Genomic DNA, 13,210 nt, shown 5'->3' with positions numbered 1-13,210 from the left:
CTTAGACCTTGTTATTGTATAGGTGAGGGGCTCCCTCTTGCAGCAATATATGCTTCAGATCTTGTTCCCTGTAAGTACCCGGATTAGTCCAGACCGTGGGTTGAGCCTCCTGTCCAGCAGATGGAGACAGACCAAAACTGAAAGGGTGTCCTATATCAGGACAGAGCCTACCCTGCAGCCCTTCAGTATTTGTCTGTCTCCAGCAGATGCGACAGCTCACCCTGCGGTTCCCTGATCTGTCATAGTTAGCCCTTTTTTGGCGGGTTATCTCCTTCATTTCTTTATCCAAGATCAAGCAAGTACTTTATTGTCTTTTAGTTACAAAAAAAAAAAAATCTTCACAGGAGACAGCGCTGTCTCCTCGCTCTTGCGGGACCCAGGGGGCTTGCCCCTTGCATTCAGTAGCCTGGGCCCCTTTCCCGGTGATCTTCAGGTGGGGTGAAACTGGTGGTCCAGTCACACCCCCCCCCCCCCCCTTACCTGGCTGCTTAGCCCCGGGATGTCTCTTCCCCGGTAGTGCATAGGGATGTGCCATTCCCCTAGGTGAAGAATCACCACAAAAAAACAAAAAAAAAAATAAACAAACGGTGTACTTTTGATTTTGGGCATTTTTCTGATTTGTTGCCAGCAGCTCAGGTTTTTTTGGTGAGGAGCGAGCAGGGTTCGATCCGCTGCCTCCGCTCCTCCCGGCAGCCTAGATCAGCGGATTTCTCTCTGCTCGCGGCTTCCCCTCACAGAGAATGCCGCGTTCACACGGATGCCTCACATGTGGAGAGCCCTCGTCATGTCTTTCGCGCGAGGGATTTTGCTCTGCCTGTCTGCCAGGTGGGGAAGGCCCCTCCCCGACAGCAACTAAAACGCCAGCCCGGGGTCGAACCTCCCAACGCATGGCCAGGCCAATCCCGGGCCGGCAAACCGCGGGAATGGTGGCCATTTTGGGAGTTTCAGCAGCCCCCGATTCGGGACTGCAGGAGAGTGAGGAGTTGAATTTTTCGCCCCCCCCCCCCCCGATTTGAGCCCCGTGCGGCCCCAGAAGGTGGACCTTGACCCCCCTCCCCTCCGGCAAGGCCAGGCCACGTTTTTCTGAGTTTGTGCTTCTAATGCACAAATCTTACCTGGCCAGCTTGCAAGAGGAGGGGGACCCTTCCTCAGGTTCTCTGCCTGCCAAGATTCTGCGGCTGTCCCCTCCGCTCACCCCCGCGGCTCTGTCAGGGTGCGGCTCCTCCGATGGTCCAAGATCCAGATGCGGATTTAGCAGACACGCCCCCCGGGTGCTACGATTATTTCAACGGGAGGAGCTGGAGCCCCTAATTCCCTTTGTACTTCAGGAGCTAGGGATCAAGGGGCCCCCGGCGGATACTCTTACTGCCATGCTGCCTGCGCATATGGACCCGGTCTTGGCGGGACTTAGGGCTTCCGCCTACGCCTTTCCCTTCCATCCAATGCACAAGTTGCTCCTACTCCGGGAATGGGAAGCTCCCGAAGCGGGGCTTCGCGTAGGGAGAGCTATGGACAAGCTGTATCCTCTCCCTGAGGACTGCCTAGACATGCTGAAAATTTCCACGGTGAATTCTTCGGTCTCTGCTGTTACCAAGCACACCACTATCCCAGTGGTGGGAGCCATGGCCCTGAAGGACGTGCAGGATCGCAAGCTTGAATTCCACCTCAAACGTATCTTCGAAGTTCTGGTCCTGGGAGTTCGGGCAACGATCTGCAGCAGTCTCATGCAGCGGGCAAGCCTTAGGTGGGTCCAACAATTACTCGGCACCCAGGACCTCCCGTCTGCAGAGGCGGAGCAGGCTGAACGATTGGAAGGCGCCATAGCGTATGGGGCGGATGCTCTGTACAACCTCCTCCGCATCCTCCTCCGCATCCAGGCAATGGCTTCGGCGGTCTCAGCCAGACGTCTCCTCTGGCTACGCACGTGGTCAGCAGATCCGTCTTCCAAGTCTAGGTTGGGCACTCTGCCTTTTAAGGGTAAGTTGCTCTTTGGTGAGGACCTTGAACAGCTTATTAACTCCTTCGGTGAGAATAAGATTCATAAACTGCCTGAGGACCGTCCGAAACAGACGAGAGCCTTTGTTCCCTCTCATTCCCGCTTCAGGGGCCAGCGTAGATTTAATGCTCGGGCACGGGACCTCTACCAGAGGTTATTCCTCCAGATCCCAGTCTTGGTCCCAGTCCTTTCGGGGACGCCGGTCCTTCCGAGATGGGGCTTCTGAGCGCCCCACGCCCAAGCCGGCTTCCCAATGAGATTCGGCCGGCCCATTCCTCCGTTCCCAACCTCGGTGGTCGTTTCGCCCTGTTTTACGAGGAGTGGGCCAGAATTACGTCAGACCAGTGGGTCCTCGAGAATTTGCTCGAGATCTGCCGGATTTGCACGAGTTTCTCCTTGCGGACCTTTGAAGCGGGCGACCATGGAGCAAACCCTCACCAGGCTCCAGGGACTGGGAGCCATTGTCCCAGTCCCGGCAGACGAAGTTGGCGCAGGCCAGTATTCCATCTACTTTGTAGTTATTTATTTATTTAGTGTTTTTATTATACCGGCATTCATGACTTGAGTCACATCATGTCGGTTTACATTTAACAGGGTGTGATATATACATATAACTAAAACATTCTAACAAGTGCATAGTTCTGAAAAAGGACAGTTCCTTCCATCCAATCTTGGACCTCAAAAGAGTCAACCGGGCCCTCAAGGTGCCACATTTTCAGATGGAGACCCTGAGGGCGGTCATAGTGGCGGTCCACTCCGGCGAATTTCTGGCGTCTCTCGACTAGATGGAGGCCTACCTACACATCCTGATTCGTCATGAGCATCAGAAGTACCTTCGCTTCCACATTCTGGACCAGCATTTTACGTTCCGGGTGCTGCCTTTCGGCCTAGCCACCACGCCTCGCACTTTCACCAAGGTCATGGTGGTGGTGGCGGCCGCCCTCCGACGAGAAGGAGTCCTGGTCCATCCTTATCTGGACGACTGGCTCGTGCGGGCCAAATCGGAGATTCTCTGTCGTCAGGTGGTCGACCGAGTCCTGGCTCTCCTTACCTCTCTCGGCTGGATAGTCAATTTTCCCAAAAGCAACCTCCAGCTGTCCCAGGTGTTGGAATTTCTGGGGACGCGCTTCGATACCCGGGTCAGCAAGCTGTTCCTGCCATACGTTCAGGCAATCAAGCTTATGGATCAAGTGCGCAACCTGCTCTCGCTTCCGCTTCCTATGGCATGGGACTATCTCCAGGTCCTGGGGACCATGGCTTCTACCATCGACCTGATTCCCTGGGCTTTTGCGCATATGCGACCCTTACAGAGAGCTTTGCTATTCCGCTGGCAGCCAGTGTCGGAACAGTTTCAGACGAGCCTCCCGCTCTTGGACTCTACCATCACCGACATACAGTGGTGGCTATCGCTACCGCACCTACTGAGGGGGATGTCCCTTCAGACTCCGCAGTGGATTGTAGTCACGACAGATGCCAGTCTTTCCGGCTGGGGAGCAGTCTACCAGTCTCAGACCATGCAGGGATACTGGTCTCCAGTTCAATCCCGCTGGCACATAAATCGCCTGGAGGCCTGGGCGGTTCGCCTGGCCCTCCAAGTTTTTCTCTCTCTGCTCTGCGGCAAGGTGGTACGAGTTCTGTCCGACAACTCCACCACGGTGGGTTATATCAATCGAGGGGGGGGCACCCAGAGTCGCTTGGTGGCCCTGGAAGCCAGCCGACTCCTTGCCTGGGCGGAGCGTCACCTGGAGTGCCTCACAGCCTCCCACATAGTGGGCAAGGAGAATGTACAAGCTGATTTCCTGAGTCGCCAGCATCTCGATCCGGGCGAGTGGGAGCTCTCGGAGGGAGCAATGGATCTGATCGTCAGTTGGTGGGGTCCCCCTCACCTGGACCTCGCGTGGAAGGTCACGCTGTAGCGTCTCATCTGGACATTGTCCGTTTTTTGCGGGGTGCCAAGCATTTGAGGCCGCCCGTCCGGTCCACCTGTCCGTCCTGGAGTCTTAATTTAGTTCTTCGGGCCCTCTGTGGGGCTCCATTCAAACCTCTCCATCGGGCTACTCTCAAAGATCTTACGCTTAAGTCAGTCTTTCTGGTGTCTATTTGTTCTGCTCGACGGGTATCGGAGATCCAAGCATTGTCCTGCCGGGAGCCCTTCCTGCGGTTCTCTGACTCGGGGTTTCTCTCAAAACTGTTCCTTCCTTCTTGCCGAAGATTTTCTTCTTTTCATGTCAACCAGTCGTTGGAGCTCCCCGCGTTCTCTCCGGAGGGCATCGCGAGACCAGTTGGGGGCGATCTGCGCCAGCTTGATGTGAAATGCGTGTTACTGCGCTACCTCCAGGTCACCAATGAGTTTTGGGTCTCCGATCACCTTTTTGTTTTCTGGAGTGGTCCAAATAGGGGCAAACAGGCTTCTAAGACCTTGATTGCCCGGTGGTTGAAGGAGGCGATTTCTTCGGCCTATATCTGCCAAGGTTGGGCGGTTCCTGATGGCCTAAGAGTTCATTCCCTGCATGCTCAGGCTACTTCGTGGGCGGAGGGCCAATCGGTCTCTCCACAGGAAATTTGCAGGGCCACTACATGGAAATCCCTGCATACATTTGCTCGCCATTACCAGCTTGATGTGCAAGTACGGGTTTTTGGTTCCTTCGGTCGGCAGGTGCTTCGAGCGGGACTGTCTCGGTCCCACCCATTTTAGGGAAGCTTTGGTACATTCCACAGTCTGGACTGATCCGGGTACATTCAGGGAAAGGAAAATTAGTTCTTACCTGTTAATTTTTGTTCCTGTAGTACCACGGATCAGTCCAGATGCCCACACCTGTTTCTTTTTCTGCTGTCCACTCGAAGCTTTTTCTACAGAACGTTACCTATCATTATCCAAAGGACACGGAAGCATCTGTCTTGATGATTAAGGATGTGCAAGAGCGTTCTACAGAGTCTATTCAATGTTTGTAATGACTTACAGGTCGATACAGTAACGTTCAGTTAAAGATTCCCCATCTGTAACGTGCTGGGAGCGCACAATTCGGACGCGTAAGGCGATCCAGCGATCCAGTCTCCAGTTTCACGCGTCCTTAGCGCTTCCTAAAATAGACACATAACCCTTTCCGCTCCCAGCATGTAGATGATGTGTAAATGAACGAATTAGCTGTATAATGAAGGAATTAGCTATTCCCCTCCGATACTGTAACGGGCGCTGATATTATCTCCTTAGTAACCCGCTGTTTTGCCGCGGCCTTAACCTGTTAGTTTACCGCCTCCCCCTAGTAGGTGTTAGGACTGTGAGTCTTGTAGCAAACCCATCGACACCACTTAAAATACTGAAACACAATAAAACACAATAAAAAAAAAAGCGATACAGAGATGATCGAGAAAATGTAATGCTGTGGGACACATAAAAACCTGTCAGAAAAAAAAATAAAAAATTTTAAATACCTGTCGGAGGGCCGCGTGGGTCCAGGCGGGCGGCGGCGGGAGCCGGGGAGCGAGTGGTCGCGTGTAAAATCTAGGCCGCGGGCGGGTGGGCGCCTGTTCCAAGTGGCGGCGGGGGCGGGTGGACGCGCGATAGCCAGCGGCGAAAACGGCCTCCGGCTCCCTCTGCCTGGATGAATGCACGGCAGTGAAGGAATGGCCGTGCGATTTCGGTAGTCACGTGACTGTAGCAAGTCACGTGACTACCGAAATCGCACGGGCATCCATTCCGGCGGGGGCCGTGCATTCAACCAGGCAGAGGCTCCCTTTGCCTGGATGAATGGCCGTGCGATTTCAGCGCTCACTGCCTTGAGCGCTGAAATCGCACGGCCATTCCTTCACTGCCGTGCATTCATCCAGGCAGGCCGGCTCCCTCTGCCTGGTTGAATGGCCGTGCGATTTCAGCGCTCAAGGCAGTCACGGCATGTGACTGCCTTGAGCGCTGAAATCGCACGGAGAGGAGAGGGGAGAAGGGACGGAGGGGAGAATCGCACGGAAAGGAGAATCGCACGGAGAGGAGGGGAGGGGAGGATCGCACGGAGAGGAGGGGAGGGGAGGATCGCACGGAGAGGAGAATCGCACGGAGAGGAGAAGGGACTACCGTAGCAGGCCCGAGCCTTGCTACTTTTTCGGTTTTTTGTTTTTTTTTTTTGCTTCGGGAGGAGGGGACCGGACGGGGCTGCAGGAGACCGGACGGGCTGGACCGGAGACCGTCGGGGCCAGGGCAGGTAAGCGGGGGCTGGGGGAAAGTTTGCTGAGCATCGGGGAACATCTGGTATACCAGCGCGGCCGTGAAGCGTTAGGCCCACGAACCCAGGATACTGTATAGGCGCTCTATACAGTAAAATGGGTTGCGCGGTCCTAACGCTTGTCTAAGGCTTCGCAGCCGCGGCATGCATTTGCATGCAATTAGAAGAGAGTATCGGGCGCTAAGTGAAGAGAACTGTGCGTGCGGGGAGGAAGGGTGCGCCTGACACTGCCGCACTGTTTCTACCGCGGCCTTACAGTATCGAGCTGTTAGTTTGTTACTCACTTGAGTGTTTTGGTTACTTGCTTGATCTTTTTTCATGGTTATCGTTGTTCTTATCTGCTTTGACAATGGTTATACTGAAGGGCTGCAGGGTAGGCTCTGTCCTGATATAGGATACCCTTTCAGTTTTGGTCTGTCTCCATCTGCTGGACAGGAGGCTCAACCCACTGTCTGGATTGATCCGTGGAACTACAGGAACGAAAATTAACAGGTAAGAACGAATTTTCCTTTATTGTACAGGTGAGGCGCTCCCTCTTGCAGCAGCATTGCCTTAGACCTTGTTATTGTACAGGTGAGGGGCTCCCTCTTGCAGCAGCATTGCCTCAGACCTTGTTATTGTACACATGAGGGGCTCCCTCTTGCAGCAGCATTGCCTTAGACCTTGTTATTATACAGGTGAGGGGCTCCCACTTGCAGCAGCATTGCCTCATATCTTGTTATTGTACACATGAGGGGCTCCCTCTTGCAGCAGCATTGCCTTAGACCTTGTTATTGTACAGGTGAGGGGCTCCCTCTTGCAGCAGCATTGCCTCAGACCTTGTTATTGTACAGGTGAGGGGCTCCCTCTTGCAGCAGCATTGCCTTAGACCTTGTTATTATACAGGTGAGGGGCTCCCACTTGCAGCAGCATTGCCTCATATCTTGTTATTGTAGACATGAGGGGCTCCCTCTTGCAGCAGCATTGCCTTAGACCTTGTTATTGTACAGGTGAGGGGCTCCCTCTTGCAGCAGCATTGCCTCAGACCTTGTTATTGTACAGGTGAGGGGCTCCCTCTTGCAGCAGCATTGCCTCAGACCTTGTTATTGTACAGGTGAGGGGCTCCCTCTTGCAGCAGCATTGCCTTAGACCTTGTTATTATACAGGTGAGGGGCTCCCACTTGCAGCAGCATTGCCTCATATCTTGTTATTGTACACATGAGGGGCTCCCTCTTGCAGCAGCATTGCCTTAGACCTTGTTATTGTACAGGTGAGGGGCTCCCTCTTGCAGCAGCATTGCCTCAGACCTTGTTATTGTACAGGTGAGGGGCTCCCTCTTGCAGCAGCATTGCCTCATATCTTGTTATTGTACAGGTGAGGGGCTCCCTCTTGCAGCAGCATTGCCTCATATCTTGTTGTTGTACACATGAGGGGCTCCCTCTTGCAGCAGCATTGCCTCATATCTTGTTATTATACAGGTGAGGGGCTCCCACTTGCAGCAGCATTGCCTCATATCTTGTTATTGTACACATGAGGGGCTCCCTCTTGCAGCAGCATTGCCTTAGACCTTGTTAAAGGTGCACATTGTATTGATTTAAGGACCTACAAGACTTTCTTTCTTCTTCGCATAGAACTGGTTCAGGACCTCCATCGGGGTGACTCACCCAAAGAAGAAACAGGAGCCTGCCTCGTCTGCGAAAGACAAAACTCAGTGCACAACTGGGAAGAAGCGGGGGAGGAAAGCTAAGGAGAGGCCACCTGAAGTCCCTCTGTTGAAAGGGAAAGAGAATGCAGCTATAAAAACTCTTCACAAGACAAGCGCAGTTGTGAACTGTGAGGAAAGAAGCAAAAACAGCAGCCGTCCCCCCAGGACAAAGGCGAAGTGACGCAGCTCCAGCTCCTGGGTCTGCTCCGCCCCCTCCCGGAGTCCCGCCTCTTCTCAGATGGCTGAGGTGTGTGTATGCGATGCTCTGCCCCGTCGCACACGTGTCGGGAAGAGGCGCAGGTGGGTCAGTGCTCAGCCATACGGCACACACAGGTACCTCCATGCAGACGTGCACCTGGTCGCACTCTTCTGCCCAGGCACCCAGGGGCAAGTGCCCATGACCAAGGCAGGCTGTAGCGATTCTGCATCTCGTTCAGTGTGCGAGGCTGAAGGCGGCCATGCAAGAGACTGCAGCTTCCAGCCATCTTCCTCTTCCTGCCTCCATTCTGGGGCTGAGGAGGGGGTTCCTAGAAGCCGGGAGATGAGGGAGTTTTCAGGGGGTCTCCGCCGTCGCGACTTTCTGTGCTGGCTGGGTTCTCTTTAGTTTCGTTGCCCTATGGCTAACAGAATTTGCACTTGAGATGGGAGATAGTCAGGGAGGCTGAATGCTTCTCCGGGAAATGCATGGTTTCTGAAATAGCTCAAAACAAAAAAAGGCAGAGAAAAGGACCTCAGTAGAGCCATTCGGGCAAGGTAATGTGCGGCTCTCCTGAGGGCGGGGCTTCCCCTTCTCAGAGCTCAGCTTCCGTGGGGATTGGTGCAGACGAAGTGACAGTGGGCAGGACGGAAACATCTGGAGATCCCTTTCTGTCTGGGTGAGGAAGTGCTCCCTGAATCAGCTCTGGGAGGTTTCTGGGGAAGTGGAAGACCAGCATTTATGTTCCTGAGCTCCTGGCTACGCTCTGTCCCTTCTGAAGCTGCTCCCTGGAGTCAGGCCCAGCCCTGTGCCTTTCCTCACTGCCCTCGCGGGGCCTGGTATCGTTAGTAAGCAATAACCGACATTTAGCTCAAGACAAGGTGACCCTGGACTTTGGCTGATGAGGCACAGCACTGACAGCGGTGGGGTTTTCCTGATTGCGTCAGTGTATCTTTGTGAAATCTGCTTCCTTATCCCGAGAAAACGCCGCATTTCCCGAGCTGCCACGATTCGTCGCTGATGGGGAAGGTTCCACTAGCCATTCCAGTTTGGTGTCAGCCGCCATGTCCTTTCCAGGCACATTCCTCATTGGTAGCTCAAGGCGAGTTACGCTCGGGTACTGCCGATGGGATTTGAACCCTGGCTTCCCTGGTTCCCGGCCCCCTGCTCCAGCCTCTAGGCCACTTCACTCTGTGCATGGCAAATGTTCTTTTGTGTTCAGCGAGCAGAGCTCCGGTCTGCAGGGTGCGCGGCTTCCTCCTCTGCCTCCGGAACTTTCTCCATGGTCTCTGACGCTGGCTTGGGAGGGGAGCGGGAGCAGTGTCGCCATTCAGCCCTGATACACTGTGAGTGGGCCACCTCTGCACTCAATTCTTTCACGCCCAGATTTCAATACTTTAGCAGTGCTGTGCTGGCTCAGTCCCAAAGAACAGATCCAAGGCCACCTTGCTCTTAACTGGGATAAGCAGGGGCTTTCCTATCCTTCAGCTCCAGCAGTGGGAGACCGAGTCCTTTCTCTTCTGGTACGAATGGAAGCGGTGGAGCCAGAGCTCTCGGTCTCCAGCGCTGGACTTAGCACGACCTTATTTACTGAAAACTAGAGATTAAGGGATGGCTTTTTTCCATATAAACTGTTACAGCCTTCTGCTGTTAGTGGTAGCTGAATTACTTGTTAATTGGCCAAGCTCCTGCAATTTAATAAGACCTGTGGAGAAGCGAGCCATCTACGGGTGAGAGCTGCCACCTCTTTAAAGGAGGTTTTTCCCCTTTTAAGAGGAAAGCTCTCTTACTTAGGGGGAGTATTTAAAGAGGTCAGGCAAAGCTTGTTGGACAATTTGTTTTTTGACAGTTTTCAAGCTTCTCGTCCCATCATTGCTCTGCCTGCGGCAGTAAACGCTCCACAGCTGATGGCTCTATCTGTACCGCTTGCCACGGCGCTGCACAGAAACCTGAGGCAACGAAACCGGCTCAGTCTTAAAAAAACAAAACCAAAAATCCAGGTATTTGAGCCTGGTACCTCCTCAAAACTACAAGTGAAGCCAAAACTACAAGTGAAGTAAGGCTACAGAGGCCGTTATCTTGGTGAATTCGGCTGTTGAAATTGACGTGGCGGCAATTTTGAAATCGCTGTGGTCAGCGGCAGGCTCTGTCCTGGGAAGTGTGCTTTATTTTCAAGAGCCCCGAGATTGGTACTGGAAAGAAATACACAGATGGGCACATCTTAGAGGGAGAAGGAAAGTACATCGTCTGTACCCTACTCCCCAGAACCTTTTAAATTCCTACACTAGGCCTTTCAAGCATTGCAGAGTCAAGGTGAAAATGAGGAATTAATTCATAGTCAGTGCCTTCTCCTGCAGATCAAACTGGACCTCTGAGAATTCTGACTTATGCCCACCTGAAGTTCCAGAGTTTTGGTCCTGCGATTGAAATGGCACGGTCTCTCACCTCACTTAACTGTAGGTATTGTAAGAAGACTTTTGTTGGTGGATCTTAACTCACGTTGAGGTCTATGAAGTCTAATTGTCGAGTTTAACCAATGGGCTATGGTGGCTGCCACCAGAAAGACCACTATCCCTGTGGAAGAGGGTGTGGCGTTTAAAGCATCCTCAAGATAGGAAGTTAGAGTTAAGTTTAAAGCGTATTGAGCTGTCTGTTTGTAATCGCTATGTGGCAAGAGCCTTGTTACCCTGGATCCAGCAGCTTCCTGAGGGAGTCTGCAATTACTTATGTATCTGGTAGCCTGTATGATCCAATAAGCATTGCAGCAAGATCGATCAGTGGGAGCAAGAATCGCTTTGAGAGATTTTCATTAGGAAGGCGATTATTAATCAAAAGAAGGCCTCTAGGTGGCGGATTCATGGTCTAAGACCGTTTTTTGCAAGTTGCCTTTCAAAGAGAGACATCTTTTTGGTGAGGAGCTTGAAAAGCTAGTAAAGAATTTAGGTCACTCAAACCCACAAAGTTTAACAGAGGATAGGTTCAGGCTTGGCTATTGCTCATTCAGAGTGAAATGAATATAGGGAGGCTTGGAAGTATAGACCATGCAGGCCTTTTATTACACAGACTATAAGAGGAAAAGGAAGGATGCAGTTCTTTCGTGGTGCAAGAATGCCCCAAACTGATGCTTCAAGGCGATCACCACACAGTCTTCACTTGAGGCCCCGCAGATCCAGTCTTTCTTGATGCCTATAGGAGGCAGACTAAAGGAGTTTTTCAAAGAGTGGATCCATATCACTTCAGACCAATGGGTCTTAGACATCAGAAAGAATGGATATGCACCGGAGCTGGCAAGATCACTCAGTCACCAAAAAACATTGACTATGATTCACGGAACTTTGAACAAGTTGATAAAGTTACAGGCTATTTGTCCAGTACCTGCCAGAGAGGAATGGCAAGGCACTTACTCAGTATACTTTGTCATCCCAAAGAAGGATAGCACATTCAGATCAATTTTAGATCTAAAAGATCTAAACAGGCGTTTACATGGGTCTCCCTAACTTCTCTGGATCTGAAGGAAGCCTATTTTCCTACCCCTAAATACGGCCAAAAAATCTCAGTTTTTATATAATCGGGAAGCATTATCAATTCAAAGCCCTGCCATTTGGATTAGCAGTGGCGCTAAGAACATTTAGAAAGGTGATGGTGGTAGTGGCAGCCTTTTTAAGAAGAGAGGGGATCTTGGGTCTCTCCTTATATGGACAATTGGTTGATCAGAGGGAGTAACGGTGATGAATCGGGTAGTTATGAAGCTTCAAAGACCCGGTTGGATAATCAATTTTGGGAAAAGCAATTTACAGCCTTCCCAAGTTCTAGAACACTTGGGGGCTCAATTCAGTACCCAAACAGGTTAGGTTACGTTGACTTCAAAACGGATTATCAGCATTTTGTTTATTTTATTTTATTTAAAATGTTTTATATTTTGCCATTTCCATAAACATAAAGGTAGATGATATATGTATCCAAAAATAAGTGCAAGGTAGGAAATTTAAACAATTACTAAACCAAAACAACTCAACCCCAAAAAACATATATTTAGATTTATGAGCTAGGTATTATTACTTTAAAAAAAAATGTTTAAGGCAAGGGCATAACTCTCATTCGAATAGGCAAAATGCTGCACTCTTGTACAGCAACCTCCAACCGCCTCTATATATCTTCTAATCATCGAGTTTATGCCTCCAACCACCTCATAAGAACATAAGAAATTGCCATACTGGGTCAGACCAAGGGTCCATCAAGCCCAGCATCCTGTTTCCAACAGAGGCCAAACCAGGCCAAAGGAACCTGGCAATTACCCAAACACTAAGAAGATCCCATGCTACTGATGCTGTTAATAGCAGTGGCTAACGGTAACATGGGATAAGGAAGCAGATTGTAATTGTTATATCTATAATTGATATATACTAGAGTCTATTATAGCCTTATGTATATATCTGTATATTATTTATTTCTGAGACTAAATACTACCTATTTCTATGCTAGCCACTACTCTGGCTTTTCCTCCTCCCAGTTCAAGTACCCCTGTTTATTGTAACTTTTCACTCTCTCCCTCTCTCCTAGCCTATTGTTCACGAAGTTGTTAATTTTAATGTTATTGTACCACTGTTTATTGTAAACCGATACGATATGATTGGTATCATGAGTGTCGGTATAAAAAAGACCTAAATAAATAAATAAATATCTGTGAAGTAAGTGCTCATAAAAACTTATCTTAAATGGTGAATATAGCAACCTTGAAAGATTTCAATAATTTCAAGGAGAGGATTAAATCATCGCGGTCCACGTTTCGGAAGTCGGCACTTACTACATCAGGGAACACCTCTTTCTTCTTTTTATTTATTTATTATTTATTTTATTTATTTCTTTTGTATACCGACATTCGATCGAGATATCACATCGGTTTCCAGAAAACAGGTTGAATAGAGCCGGAACTGCCCTATTTTACATTGTAACAAGAGAACAGTTGATTAAACAATAAATATAAGGAACATTGTAACATATGAATAAAATTAAAATTAAATATTAGATGTGGGTATATAGAAATGGCATATAGCCTATATACAATATGTACAATATGACTTGGTTATGAGTAGGGTGGGGGACAGGGAAAAGGGAGG

The 13,210-nt window shown here is 50.5% G+C and overlaps 1 protein-coding gene across 1 annotated transcript in view; it reads left to right on the top strand.

Annotated features, from left to right (window-relative positions):
- Positions 1–13,210, top strand: part of ZNF512B (zinc finger protein 512B) — a 101,689-nt gene that overhangs the window by 61,496 nt on the left and 26,983 nt on the right. The window contains exon 15 of the mRNA XM_029614308.1: positions 7,824–8,144. Within this exon, the coding sequence (XP_029470168.1) occupies positions 7,824–8,078 (255 nt within the window). The 3' untranslated portion in view covers positions 8,079–8,144. The remainder of the gene's footprint in view (positions 1–7,823; positions 8,145–13,210) is intronic.

Source organism: Rhinatrema bivittatum, chromosome 8 (genome assembly GCF_901001135.1).
Source record: "Rhinatrema bivittatum chromosome 8, aRhiBiv1.1, whole genome shotgun sequence".
NCBI lineage: Eukaryota > Metazoa > Chordata > Amphibia > Gymnophiona > Rhinatrematidae > Rhinatrema > Rhinatrema bivittatum.
The sequence above is the reverse complement of the archived record's forward strand: the minus strand, read 5'-3'. Positions and strand labels throughout refer to the sequence as shown.